General features: G+C 39.4%; 1 protein-coding gene across 2 annotated transcripts in view; it reads right to left on the bottom strand.

Moving 5' to 3' along the window:
• The window catches only part of LOC133756266 (nesprin-1-like), a 175,170-nt gene that overhangs the window by 107,464 nt on the left and 53,916 nt on the right, over nucleotides 1-13,790 (bottom strand). For both annotated transcript variants that reach the window (XM_062186946.1, XM_062186947.1), the window contains 8 exons: nucleotides 12,442-12,561; nucleotides 9,764-9,964; nucleotides 7,336-7,509; nucleotides 4,143-4,274; nucleotides 3,447-3,643; nucleotides 2,631-2,763; nucleotides 1,729-1,911; nucleotides 222-371 (listed from right to left, as the gene is read on the bottom strand). In XM_062186946.1, coding sequence (XP_062042930.1) covers nucleotides 222-371; nucleotides 1,729-1,911; nucleotides 2,631-2,763; nucleotides 3,447-3,643; nucleotides 4,143-4,274; nucleotides 7,336-7,509; nucleotides 9,764-9,964; nucleotides 12,442-12,561 — 1,290 coding nt within the window. The remainder of the gene's footprint in view (nucleotides 1-221; nucleotides 372-1,728; nucleotides 1,912-2,630; nucleotides 2,764-3,446; nucleotides 3,644-4,142; nucleotides 4,275-7,335; nucleotides 7,510-9,763; nucleotides 9,965-12,441; nucleotides 12,562-13,790) is intronic.

A 13,790-nucleotide genomic window follows, 5' to 3' on the forward strand; every position in this document is an offset into this window, starting at 1 on the left:
GTTTTCATGATTTCCTTGATTTTTAAAAATAACACAAAATTATTCAAAATTATTCTTAATGCTGTATAACTTTTTTTTTTGCCTACAACTATGAATTCAGTTTTCTTGGTTTTGAATGCCTGTCGGCCACCATTTATGAAACCTGTAAGACCCGATCTCATAATCTGAGTTTTTTAGTTCTTTCAAATAAAATCATCTAAAAAAGAAAAAAAGCTAATTACCTTATATTTCTGAAGGTATTCATGAATTGCCTTGTAGCCTATGCAATTTTTTATATCCTCTTCATCCTTTTGAATCACACTTTCCATTAGAGAAATCCAGCTCATGACTTCAGAGATGGCATGACGGGAAGGCAGCTTATCCATTTGGAGCTGCTCAAGTTTGAGAGAGAACAAGACACAAGTGTTAAAATTCAAACCAAATTCTGCTCACGTACAAACCCTATATTAATTCATATCACTGTACTCACAGAGATAATAACACTTTGCAATGACATTTTTAGATCTTAACCCCATTAGAAGATTAAAATTAAATATCAAGCAAACACTGAAAGATAATAGCCATTTTATGTTCGCTTGATATCCAATACTATAAACACTGTATAAACATTAACTAATTAATCAAAACACCAGCAAGAAGAAAATATTATTCTTATTTTACAGCTAGTCTTATGAGCTTTAAAAAAACTTAACTACAAAACACTCAACAGATGTATTTTATTAATTATCTTGTAAAATCTCTGTGTATTATGACTCAGGAATGTGAAAAGAAGAAAGAAAAATACTGCACTACAAGCTATCATTTTCTAGACTTTTGGCACTCTAATATTTATTCCTAAGAGCATAGCCAATTCTCTTAGTCTTTAATAAAATATACTTAGAATTCTGAATATTAGTATATCACTCATTTTGCATATACTTATTATAATGATTTGGAGGGGTAAAAGCAATTATTAAAAATTCACAGATGAACTTCTCTGTGATGATGAAAAACACGGAGATTGATGTGGAGCTGTTTCTGCCTTCTGGGAATGTATAGCTGCTGATTAGGAGAGATGAGGCACACACATTAGACACAGCTCGTACCCAGCAACTTGAGGATGAACGTCAAATAAAGATAAAGGTGAATGTTCTGGAATTTCAGGGGAAATACACCAGGAACGCCAACATGGGCCAGATAATGTTTAGTCAATCATAGACCACATATATGATGGCAGTCCTCTACATGTTTATCACCTAGTGATGCTGTAGCCATCTCCTTGTGTGTAAATACACCTGGTGATGTTTGCACAATGATGAAATCATGCAAGGAGACATTGCTCCAAACTGCACTTCTGCTCATGACTCGACTACACCTACATGATTGAATGCCAGTTGCTCTCTTATACACGAAATAATAATCTTTGACATATGTTATAAATTATCAGCACCACTGACATTTTTACATTTTGTACATGAGAAAACAAAGTTTAAACAAGGCCAAAGATTTTAATACATATGCACATACAAACACACACAACATGTTAAAGAAGCCTTTAGAAGAAATGTCATCCGAGCAGGGCTTTGGAAATAGTTCATTTTTAATATATAATGAGATGGAAGAAAGAAAAAGTAAGTTCTCTGAGACAAAACTGATTTAACTATGTGAGTAAAAGCAGATTAACATGGTTCTCCATTTAATATAGCTGAAATCATTTGCTCTCAATAAGGCCAATCCTTCTTTTTCTACCTGGTGGAGCTTTTCTTGGACAGCTGGGATATTTTTCAGTAGCTCAGTCCACTGGCTGTCAATGTGACATAGCTCAGCACGCAGGGCAACTGTGTCCAACTTCTTTAATCGAAGAAGCTGATTTCCAGTGCTCAGGACAGACGACTTCAGGGAAGATTTGGCATCCACTTCTTTAGAAAACTCCTAAAAGAAGTAGCAATGTTTGCAATAAGGGGTAAATAGTCAGATATTTCATGTAAAGAAAGCAACCAGCTTAGTGAATAAAACCATTTTCTCTACATTCTGAGGCTGCAGTTGTGTTGGGCACTCCAGAGGAACACAAAAGCAGCACACCTTGCCTTCAAATAAAAGCCAACTTCGGGGGCTGGCGCTGTGGCATAGCAGGTAAAGCCACTCAACGCCTGCCGTGCAGGCATCCCATATGGGTGAGGGTTCGAGTCCTGGCTGCTGCACTTCCCATCTAGCTCTCTGCTATGGACTGGGAATACAGTGGAAGGTGGCCCAAGTCCTTGAGCCCCAGCACTCGCGAGGGAGACAGGGAAGAAGCTCCTGGCTCTAGATCGGCACAGTTCCGGCTGACACGGCCAATTGGGGAGTGAACCAGCAGATGGAAGGCCTCTCCTTTTCTCTCTGTGTAACTCTTTCAAGTAAATAAATAAATCTTTAAAAAAAAAAGTCAACTATGAAGTCACTACTTAAAAACTCTGTTAAAGAGGCAATGTTAAGTCCTTGAGCCCTATTTTTTTGTATAATTATTAAACACATACAATTAATACAGATAGGTTAGTTTAAAATATTGACTTTGACAGTCGATTTCCTTGTTACTGATACATGGGTCAGACCTTGCCTATATATTTGAAAACAATGAAATCAAATCAAATGCCTTATATTCTCAGACTTACCAGGAAAGCATTGAGATGATCACGGACCATCTCCAGTTCTTGTGGTACTGTCACAGATTGCTGAGCCCAAAATTCTAGCCTGTCTCTTGCGGACTGTAACCAGTGACTCAGATCTGCAGATTCCCGTTGGTAACTGCAAGTATATTAATGAGTTAAGTAAGTAAGCTTCCAATCCCTAACTTTTTCTTACCCATGTTTGTTGAGTGTCTTCAAACTAGGGACACACAGTAGACTCGGAAAAAAAGTACACTTAATTGTTACTCTAACACTCTTTTCTCTTAACATCCATGCCTTGATAAAGGCAGTCTCTCCAAGTTTCAGCTTTCCTACCCCTAAGCTGAAAAATAAAAATATCTTTCTCCTCCTTCACATGGGTGTTGCTTAGAAAATATTAGAATTCTTGCAAAGAAAGGGGGTATTGAAAGAGTGTACCATCACATTCCAGGTAACCCTTGGATACTTCCCATTGCCCCCTAAGAAACTAGTCCTTAGTTCACACTTCCTTTTGTTTGTCTTCTAAAGCTTTCCTATGGGACTCCCTCTCACCGACCCTCATCCCAGCAATAGTTACTATGTGATGGAGGAGGACAGCTCGAAGGTAAAGTGCATTGTCCACCCGTCTCCCTGCCCAGTTTTAATGCTAGGCTTTTTAAAGTCACTAGTCCAACTAGTAACTTTCTAATTATCTTTATTTTCCATACCATGCAATAAATTTCTAGACGGACCACATCTTTTCCAAGTCTGATACCCACTAGCCTGATGAATACACTGCAATACTTATGTAAAAATATGCAAACCAGTTACTACATGTGTTACCTGGTCCAGTGTTTCAATATCGTTTCCAGTCTGTGAAGTTCCTTGGACACCTTGTTGGTATTATTTAGCCAGTGCTCTCCAAGTTGATTTAGCTGGCTTTCCAGATCTGAGCAGCTAACGGATATCAGAAGTCGTTTCCCATCTTCTAATACCTGATACAGTTTGGGCTGGTATTCATTAAGACTGGATTTTAAATGCTAAAACAAATGAAAATATCAGGTTAAAAGTTTGGATAGTGCAATTTGCTTAAGAATTATAATGTTTGTGGTGCTTACACTGTTCAGATTACCCATAATTTAAATATAAATGATTTGTACCTAGGTAACACTGAAAACATTAAGACATTTCATCCATATCACCCATATTTCATTATAGATGCTCTTTCTTTTGATAGCAACTTTAGGTGTCTTTTTTACAACTGCCAAGAATAATGTGATAACAGCATAAAATAGAGAAAATGCTTAGTAGGGCCTGAATTTTCAAAAAGAACTCTCTCTTTAAAATAAAAAAGGAAGATTTCTAATGTTGTTCTAGGACACAAATTATCTGCTTTCAACATGTTAACAACTTGAAAGAAAAGTGCAAGTAGTTAATAAAGCCTTTGATTACACGTTTGTCTAAATTCCTTTAGCTCTACTGGATACATTCAGTGGAAATACAGCAACTTGTCATCCCAAGACATCCCCAGACACAGACCTGGTAGAGCAGGATCCGCTCCCTGAGCCTGTCCTCTCTTTCTTCCACCAAGCCCACGCTCGGAAGGCTGCTCTCCACCAGCGCCAGCTGTCTGCTCAGCTCCTGCTGCTCTGCCTCCAGATGGGACCATGTCTAGAAAGACAATACTGTCTGTGAGCTAAAAATCCTCGTGAGAGTAAAAAGTGCACTCGATACATTCTCTTTCGAGTCGTCAGGGGTGTTTGTGTTGGGACTGCTTGGGGGAAGCAAAAGATGGCTCTGAAGCAACTAATCAGCTGGTGACTCTTTAAAGTCCCATGAATGGGCACCGGTGTCTGCAACTAATCAGCTGTGTGACCACAGGAAAGATATTAAACTTCCATGACCCTCATTTTCCAGACATTAAAATGGAGGTAATAATACTGTCTTCTTCATAATGAGAACTAACTGGAATAATGTATGCCATTATGGGGTATGGGGGATGCACAGTTTCATTTTTTGTCACAGTAAGGGTTTAAGTCAAAGAGACGGTTTACTTTTCATGTAGCAAGTGAATGAAACACATTCCATTTGCGCATAAATTTAAAGCACAGCTTTCAAAAACTCAATATATAGTATAGGCATTTCTGTAAGGAAAAATGTCGTGTCACTTATTCCTAGATTCAGATTTTTATGTTATGTAAAACTAGAAAAAACTTTTTACAAAAATCAGTTGACATTTTTTCCCAATAATTTGTAGCAAGAGTCAGCAGTTTTTAAAACATGTGTATGTTCACTTCAATGTGCAGGTGGAGTGGGAACAGGGCATAGCATGGAAACCTGTGCTTTTTCCCACAAGCTTACTAAATAAGTATGGCCATGCACTGTTTGAGGCCTTTAGACCAAAAAAAAAAAAAAAAAAAAAAAAAAAAAAAAAAAAAAAACGGGAAAAATCTCTGATTTAGTTAAGTTCACATTCCAGTGAAGGGAGATAGAATATCAACAATATACAATACACCAAAAAAAAAAAAAGTAAAATTGATGGGCTGTTAAAGAGTCCTTGTGCTCAGGTATTTGTGGGGAGGCTGTAATTTCAATGGCATGATCAGGTAGAACTCATAGATTCATTGATCTACAAAGTTCAGTCCATGAAACCAGACAGATAGGTGTGGTTTCCGGCTCTGACATCAATTAACCACGTGCCTTAGCAAGATAGTGCTTGCAGACACTCCAAGAAGAAAGATTCACAAAGCATCTTAGAGAGCAAAATGACCTCGATGGATTCATCTGCAAATCAAATGCCTTGCCTGACATATATTATTATATACTTACTGTTCTCACAAATATTTCCAATATTAAAAAAAAAATTTCTCTTCAGACTTGAGTAGATTGGGGAATTTCACAACTGGCCTGCATGTGTGTGGGGTTAGCTAGCTATGACAATGTTGGCCCAGAGAAGAAGATAAGACTTAGAAAAGTATAAATACGAGAGTACTTCAAAATGGTCATGGGAAATGAAATTAAAAGATGTTTTGTTGCAAAAAATTTTGAAATCCATGAATTCTTGGGGCCGGTGCTGGGGCGTCACAGGTAAAGCCGCCACCTGCAGTTCCAGCATCCCACATGGGAAAGCAGTAAAAGATGGCCCAGGTCCTTGGGCCCCTGCACCCATGTCAGGAGATCCAGAAGAATATCCTGACTCCTGGCTTCGAAGTAGCACAGCTTGGCTATTGTGGCCATCTGGGGAGTGAACCGGCAGATGGAAGACCTCCCTCTCTCTCTGCCTCTCCTTCTCTCTCTGTGTAACTCTTTCAAATAAATAAATCAATCTTTTTTTTAAAAAAAAAGAAATCCATGTATTCAAAGAATTTTTAAAAAGTCATAGAAAATACATGCATTAATTCTAAAAAATTCCCCCCCAAAATAAATTTATCCTTTAATTCCAATTTTCAGACTTTTTGAAGTCCCCTCATACATCCTATAAGCAATCTAGGTAAGGCTGATGGTATCTGGGAAATGGGTGAGGAAGAAAGGCAGAGAGATAATACCAAAAACTTTCATGGGAAAAAGGAAGGATGCGAAAGCAGAAACAGTTGAGGGCAATGACCTGGTTAATGAGAACAGGAAGATCTTGTTTTAGCATTGTACTTACCCAGGTTGCAAAGACTACCCATCAGTCTCTGCTGAGCACCAACTATCCATCTGAATCTACAGCAGTAGCCTGAGAACTTATTTTGCAATAGTCTAAGTAGCAAATATTTTCAGCTTTGTCTCAACTACTCACATCTCTCTATATAGTGTGAAAACAGCCACAGATAACAATGAAATGGTTCCAACTTTGTATATTCCAACAAAACTTCACAAAAACAGGCAGTGAGCTCTATTTGTCCCATGGTTACAGACTATTTCCCTATCTTCTTACCTACAAGATCTAGCATATGAAACACCATTCCCTTCACTGAGAATGCTTGTCCTGTTGTATTGGTTGTCTGTCACCTGTCTGTTGCCTCACCAGTCCATGAGCTTGCTGAGGCCAGAGTCCTGGACATTTGCAGCCTGCATTCCAAGTATCTAGGAAACTGGCAGCAGTTTGATAAATGCTAAATGAATACACGCTTGATTCATTCATTTACAAAGAATGAGTGACTGAGAGTGAATAAATAAATGTGGGAATGGAATTTCATAGTAACCTTGGATGACAAGGAAGACAACAAACTCAAGGTGATCCAGGTGAACACTACAAATGACTCTGACAATCTGGGTCCATGTTTTCTGATTTCAAGCCAGTGTTGCAAGGCCAAATGGACGCTTTATTTTCTGCTTTTGGAGCACAAAGACCCAGACTCAGTTGCTGTCCTCTAGATCCTGAATACCAGGGATAGAGCTTATCTAAGCAGTCACTGCAGTCGGGACACTCCTAGGACTATATTTCTACATTTTTTTTTTTTTTTGCTTGTAATTCAGCCATCAGTCTGAACATCAAGAACCCATGCATAGTCTCTCTCCATGCATAGTCAGATGTCGGTATTCACCTAGCAGACTTAACAGTAAGGGACAGCATATACCCAAATGCAAACAGGAAATACATTTGTAACAACAGGGCAGCACAATCCCGAGCCAGAGAGCGTGGCCAGTTCCCAGGCACGATGTATCACCTAACAACACCTCTTGGCTTGCAGGTCTGCTCTGCCACGGGGAGGCTGTAGCAGGGAAGCTGCCACACCCACAGACTCACCTCCAGAATGTACTCCAGCTCCACACCCCTCTTGTGAGCCTGTTTCAGCACAGCAGATGCCTGAGCCATCAGCTCTGTGTGGAACTGGGTTTCCTTTGGGACTGCAAAGCTGATTATCTTTCTGAAGAGTGTTTCCGTCAAGATCATATGAGATTCCAGGCCCTGAAAATATTCCTGCAAATTTTTAGGTAGAGAGTGATTAGTGACTCATTTATACAATACCAGGTGACAAAACGGTCTCGGGTGCAAAAGTTGATAGAAGTCAATACCCAACCAATACCTTTCTACTGCACTCTGCTCATCCTCACTGTGCCCAAGCACTAACTGTTGGATGGGGAGATGGATTCTACTCTCCTAATCAGCTTCTGTTGTCTCTCCATTCAAGTGCATCTACTCACTGCTGTGCACAGACCAGTGTCCCTTGAAGAAAGCTCTCTATATGGGAGCAGCTACTGATAAAAACTCCCCTGTCCTCTTAATACCTCATCCCCGTGCCCTCTGGCCTTCATCCTTCTGTGACACAGTCTCTCACTAACTCCATCACACCCCTAGCTGCCAGCATGTGCCATCAGAATGCCTCACTCCCACTCCCCCATCTTTGGTCTCTGTCACACTGTTCTTCTTCAGATGTTCTCAGTTGAAATTCACTAAGATTCTCCTTCCTCCATGCCTGGGCTTCAGCCCGACTTTCTAAACTTCCAGAGTGTTTGTTGTGCTTATTACTTTTGCCAGGCATAGTTTGACATACGCTGTTTGCTAACAAATATTTTTAAATTGCCCCTATTATATCTATACATAATAGAATCGTAGGCCTTGTACAACCCTACAAATATTTTTGAAATTCACTTTTATGTGTCATAGACCCTGGAGGATGGAGATAAGGCTAATCTCATATCCTATCCCCAAGACCAACAACAGTAAATAACACTAATTGAGTGTCTACTATTTGCTTGCTGTTACATCAACACATTACCTGACTCATGCTGTCCCTGAAACAACTCTTCAATCCTCGGTGGAGATAGGTGGCTTTATTTCTCACTTTTCCAGATGAGAACTCTGAACCACCAAGACCCTGTGGCTTGCCCAAGCTACATTGTCAACTGTGGCAGAGTGGGGGTTTGAACCTGGGCTATGTGCCTATGTCTTTGTCCCTCACCTGTAGACTGCAGAATTCTCTCTCCCAAAAATGGACAAGTCAATAGAAGCTAAAATCATTATTTTAAATTGACAATTATTTCATCATAGAATTTTAAAGTTGCAGTTGATCTTGGAGGTCATCTAGTCCAACCTTCAATGAAAGCAGAGGTTCCTTTCACAAGGCTACCTCCCCTGACATCCCTGGCCTGACTTCTTATGGTCAGGAGAGCCTTTTGTTCATAGGCATCCCACTCTTAGAATACTTCTTTTCTTGAAGTTTATTTCCCTGTTATTTATACTCATTGATCCTAGTTTTGCCTCTGGAATAACTCAGAATGATCTTTTATTGCTATGGTCATAGTTGAGAAAAAACAGCTGTGAATTTTAAAGCAATGTTTTCAAAGCCAAATGATAAGGCCTCAAAATATCATAAAATGTGGACAAAAGTCTCTGGGGAAAAAATTAGCTAAAAGTATAATTCCCTCTCATTTCTCTCCCCAAGCCCATCATTTTTAGCCACTGAAGAGCTGCCTAATGTACAGGCTGTTAACCAGCTGTAACCCAGTGGGACTTTAAGTTTACTTACAGGGAACTCCCATAGTCTGGGAGGCTAGCTTTGTGAACTGGCAAACTTTGCATATTCTTTGTTAATATGCAGGTGAGAGAGAGAGAGAGAGAGAGAGAGAGAGAGAGAGAGAGAAACAGGCATCTCTTTACAGAGCAGTAGTATCTAAGCTGAGTTTGCTCACAGCACACACAGTATAGTGTCAGGCCCGTCCATTTTGTTTACATTGTATGAGGACTCCATGTCCCCAAGAAGAAACTCTGAGGCCTACATCAAATAGAAGTGGCTGTATTTTAAGGCCAGAAGAGTCAAATGATTCATGGAATAGACAGGAACCCCATCCCCAAGCTGAGTGGGCAGCTCTGCATTCCCAGAGCAGAGTGAGAAGTCTTTGATCAAGAAGAAGCAGGGCAGAGAGCGCATCTGACATTAGATACACAGGGGGGCACAGGGTGAAAAGCAGGGGAAAGGCTGGAGCTTCAATCCTGTGAAAAGAATCCTTGAGTCTCCCCTTGATTGTAGTTTATGTAAGGGAAATGCCTGTCTAATAATAGTGAGGAACTAACTGAGAAGAAAAATTTCTGTGCTTGAATATACATCTATTGCCCTTTTAAAACCTAAAGTATAAAGGAGGAAATCAAAAAGGACACAGTATTAGGCTTTAGTAAGTATATATCATGATTTGAGAACATGCTCTCACAACCACGCTTCTCTCTCATTTTTTACCTTGTGTTTGTCAAGCAGTTGCTGGATTTCCTCGTTGGAAGACACAATGATCTTCTGGTCCCCTGCCATCTTCTCCCGGCCAGTTTCAAGCAGGTCAGCCAGATCCTGCAGGGCCCTTTCGTACTGACTCTTGAGTGCAAGATTCTGATTGAGACCACTCCGCCGGGAGCTGATGGTCATCATCAGCTCGTCATACATGTCCTGAGAAACAGAGACCAGCACTCACTCAGTCCAGACTCCAGCCCCGCCTTTCACTGCCTGGCACTTCCAGGCCCCACCAACCACGGAAGCACCTTCAGGTGTGCGGCCCACAGGGCTTCTGCACATGTCAGTCAACTGCCTGCTTCTCTTAGGAGCCTCACTTGTAAAACTTTTTTCAAAAAAAGATAAACTTTGGATCTCTGTTCCCAAGCCTATAATATATGGTTTATATGATTATTGTATTAAAAGATTTTGAAAACTTGGTAGTTCAAGTTATCTTATTAATATTGTTTAGTATTCTTATCTATTCTTTCTTACTTTGAATTTTTATTTTATTTTCAATTGACAGGTAATAAAGCAAAACAGAAAATGGAAAAAAAAGAGAACTCTATTTTTAAAAATTTAGGTATGGAGTTACTAAGGAAGAAGATTATATATTCAATAAATAACATGGAAACAAGTTAACTATTTGGAAAAAGTTAGAGTTGTATCTTGTGCCATAAACCAAAATATAATTTATATTGATTTTTAAGAAGTAAATAAAATTTTTAAAAATCTCAGAGAATAAAAATGTGTGGATAAAAAGAAGCTTCATATTTTAAGATTCCAAAGATATACAAAAGTATTTCCTAGGGGCTGGCATTGTGATTCAGTGGTTTAAGCCTTTGCCTGCAAAGCCAGATCCCATATGAGCACCAGTTCAAGTTCCAGCTGCTCCATTGCCAATCCAGCTCTCTGCTAATGCACGTGGGAAAGTAGAGGAAGATAGCCCACGTACTTGGGATCCTGGCTCCTACATGGGAAACCCAGAAGGAGTTCCAGGCTACTGGCTTTGGCTTGGCCCATACCTGACCGTCAAGGCCACTTGGAGAGTGAACCAGTAGATGGAAGCCCTCTCTCACATTGAATCTCTCTCTCTCTCTTTCCCTTTCATTTCTCTTTCTCTAACTGCCTTTCAAATAAATAAATCTTTTTAAAAAAATATTTTCCATAAATGGCACACGAGGTATATTTGACCACCATTTTCTCAGGGTGTCAAAAATTTCAGGTGGTGAGTTGTAGGGTGAAAATGTTGAAAAATCGTCCATGTGACTGAGGGGGATGTCATAGAAAAGGGCATTCTAATTTTTATAATGTTCTCAATGTTTACATAATTTTAGAGCAATTGAAAACAGTATCCTTAACACTCATTTGCTAATATAATAATCAGATTTTGAACTATGCCTCAAATAGAGTACTAGAGACACAGATGAGCTTAATGTGAGGAGAAAGACTTAAGTTTGGGAAAGGCAATGTTTTTGCCAAATGTGGTAAATAACTATTTAAATGGGAAAGATATTTTAAAAGATGACACACCAAAAACAAAATTCATTTGAAGCATATGAACCTAATTAGCGGATCATATTAAGGTTTAGCTGGCCAAAATGTGTCAAGCTGGACAAATTCCACTGTAATGCCTTTTTACAGCTACGACGTTTCCCTGTTACACCTGATCCTGAAGTGCTGTCAGAAAATAGCCAAGAAATGCGCACAGCAGAGACTGCTGGCTTAGGACTTTGTCAACTATTCAATAAAAGAATGAGCTAGTTAAAAGAAAATGTAATGTCCTATCATTTATGAGAGCTATTTCATTTCTTTCTGAGAGAGAGATCTTGCAACCCCATCCTGGACTTACACTACTAATCCTTAGTTGTCTTGCAATGAGGCATCAGAGAGATTTCTAATGTGTATGTGTGTGTGTGTGTGTGTGTGTGAGATTAGACACAGCTCAACATTGCTTTTTCTTAGTATAATGTAACCACATTGCCTTTCAGATGGTAATTTTCACTGGTCTGCCATCTCAGTATCTTCCTGCCACCAGTTAATCAGATTCCTGTCTATGTGTCAGATCTTAGAAAGCAAACTAACCCCAAGTGCTATTGTGTTTTCCTGAGGGATGCTGAGAAGTCTGTTTAGATTTCAACTACTTTCTAGTTTAATTATTTTTGTTATTGTTACAGAATTGAAACAATGTCTCTATTTCTTTCAAACACGCACAAAAGATAAACAGTAGTTTTTCAACACCTTGGAAACATTTTCTTAAAAGTATTAACCTGAATATTATTTCCTTATATTAATTTTTGGGAAGACAGTAAGTTTCTCTAGGTAGGATTGATAGTTGTTACATTTTCTAGAGCAGAAAACAATGCTTTAAAACCAAACTAAACCAGAATGTTTAGCCATCAGAATAGTAAAGTAAAAAAAAAAAGTAAATGTCAAAAAATAATCTCCAGAAGCATGGGAACACAATTCATTTCATTGTACTAAATATGGTAAACGTTTTAGAAAACTTTCTAAGGGTTACTTGTAAGGAAAGTTAAGGCCAAAATGACATGAAATATATAAACAAAACTAGGAAAAGTAGAGAAACTACTTTTTTCTCAACCTCAAGTTAGGCTGAGCTGCTGAAGTACAATACTAGTGGCTGAAAACTGTACCTGAAGTTTAGAGAGTTCTTGCAAGGATGGCTGCTCAATCCGCAGCTTGTCTCCACGCCTTTTTAATTCAATGATTCCTGCATCCAATTCCTTTAGTCCATCTTCTGCCTGTTGTATTGCCTATGTAAGATTTGTGACATTTCACTAAAAGTCCCAAGAACATGACACAAAATGTGAGTATTATGTCTATCTGCTCCTCCTCCTTACACATACATACACACACACTCACTCAAACACACAGGAAAGGAGTCATTTCAGCCAAACATCGCTGCGACAGCTACATATTTGTTACGCTATGGATCAACTATCTTAAAGGAAAAGAGACAAAAGAGACTTAGAGTGGAAAACATAGCTTCCTTAAACAAACAAGGATATTTGTGAATAGCACTACATAAAACAGAACCATGATTTAGAACATAGTTAGAAAACAGCATTTGCCTGAGACCTTCTAGAGGACTAACTCAGGGTTTCCTGAAATGCAGTTGTGAGCATCTGTGGAGAGAGATTCAGTGAGGAAAATACATTACAGCAGAGTCCAGGAATGCTAGCTCATTGTCATGAAGCAGAAAATCAATCAAGTACTAAAGTGGTTGCTATTGTGAAACCTTGTCTTCCCCGTGTGAGGTCTATAGAAAGAGAACCTCATCTTGGACATTAAGGAGCTGACAAACTGGTTGGGAAGTGAGAGGAAAACAAAACAGGCTGCATACAATTAAGGGCTAAATTTGATGATGCAACTCACTCATCAGAGGCATTTGGAGAGGGGAGATACCAGATCAGTAAATCTGGACGAAGTAAGCTTTGGGAAGAAGAGCAACCTCAGTTGCCCTCGAAGGATGAAAGGAACTGGACTCCAGATGGCAGATGGAACACATGTGTCCAATTTCTCTTTTCTGAAGACCCACTACAACCACAGCAAATATTTTGTTTGCTTGTTTTTGGTGTGTTTTCTCCCCATAAATCTACAAAGACAAGGGCGACAGGAAAGAAGACAATACCAACCCAAAGAATGCTGGAAGCTGGGATTCAGAACATGAGAAAATGGACTTGGGGAATCTAAGGAGCTGAAGCCTACCCCAGCAGATGATCTGCTCCACTCAGAGCATCAGAGATGTCTGGAAGCCTGAGTGAAGTGGGATGCACTACTAAACAAGGAGGGCTAGTGAAAAGTTACTGTAGGAGCAGTTAAAACCTCAGACTCCCTTCCTCATTCCCCATTGCCCTCTCCTTCCATGCAAGATTGAAAGTTTACTTCCTGGAGGAGGTAAAGCAGTCTCTGGACTTAGGGGAAACAGACTCGATGGTGCACGTAAGTGTTTGAAAGCTGGAATGATGTAACAGAATGTCAA

This window comes from Lepus europaeus, chromosome 3 (genome assembly GCF_033115175.1).
Source record: "Lepus europaeus isolate LE1 chromosome 3, mLepTim1.pri, whole genome shotgun sequence".
Classification (NCBI taxonomy): domain Eukaryota; kingdom Metazoa; phylum Chordata; class Mammalia; order Lagomorpha; family Leporidae; genus Lepus; species Lepus europaeus.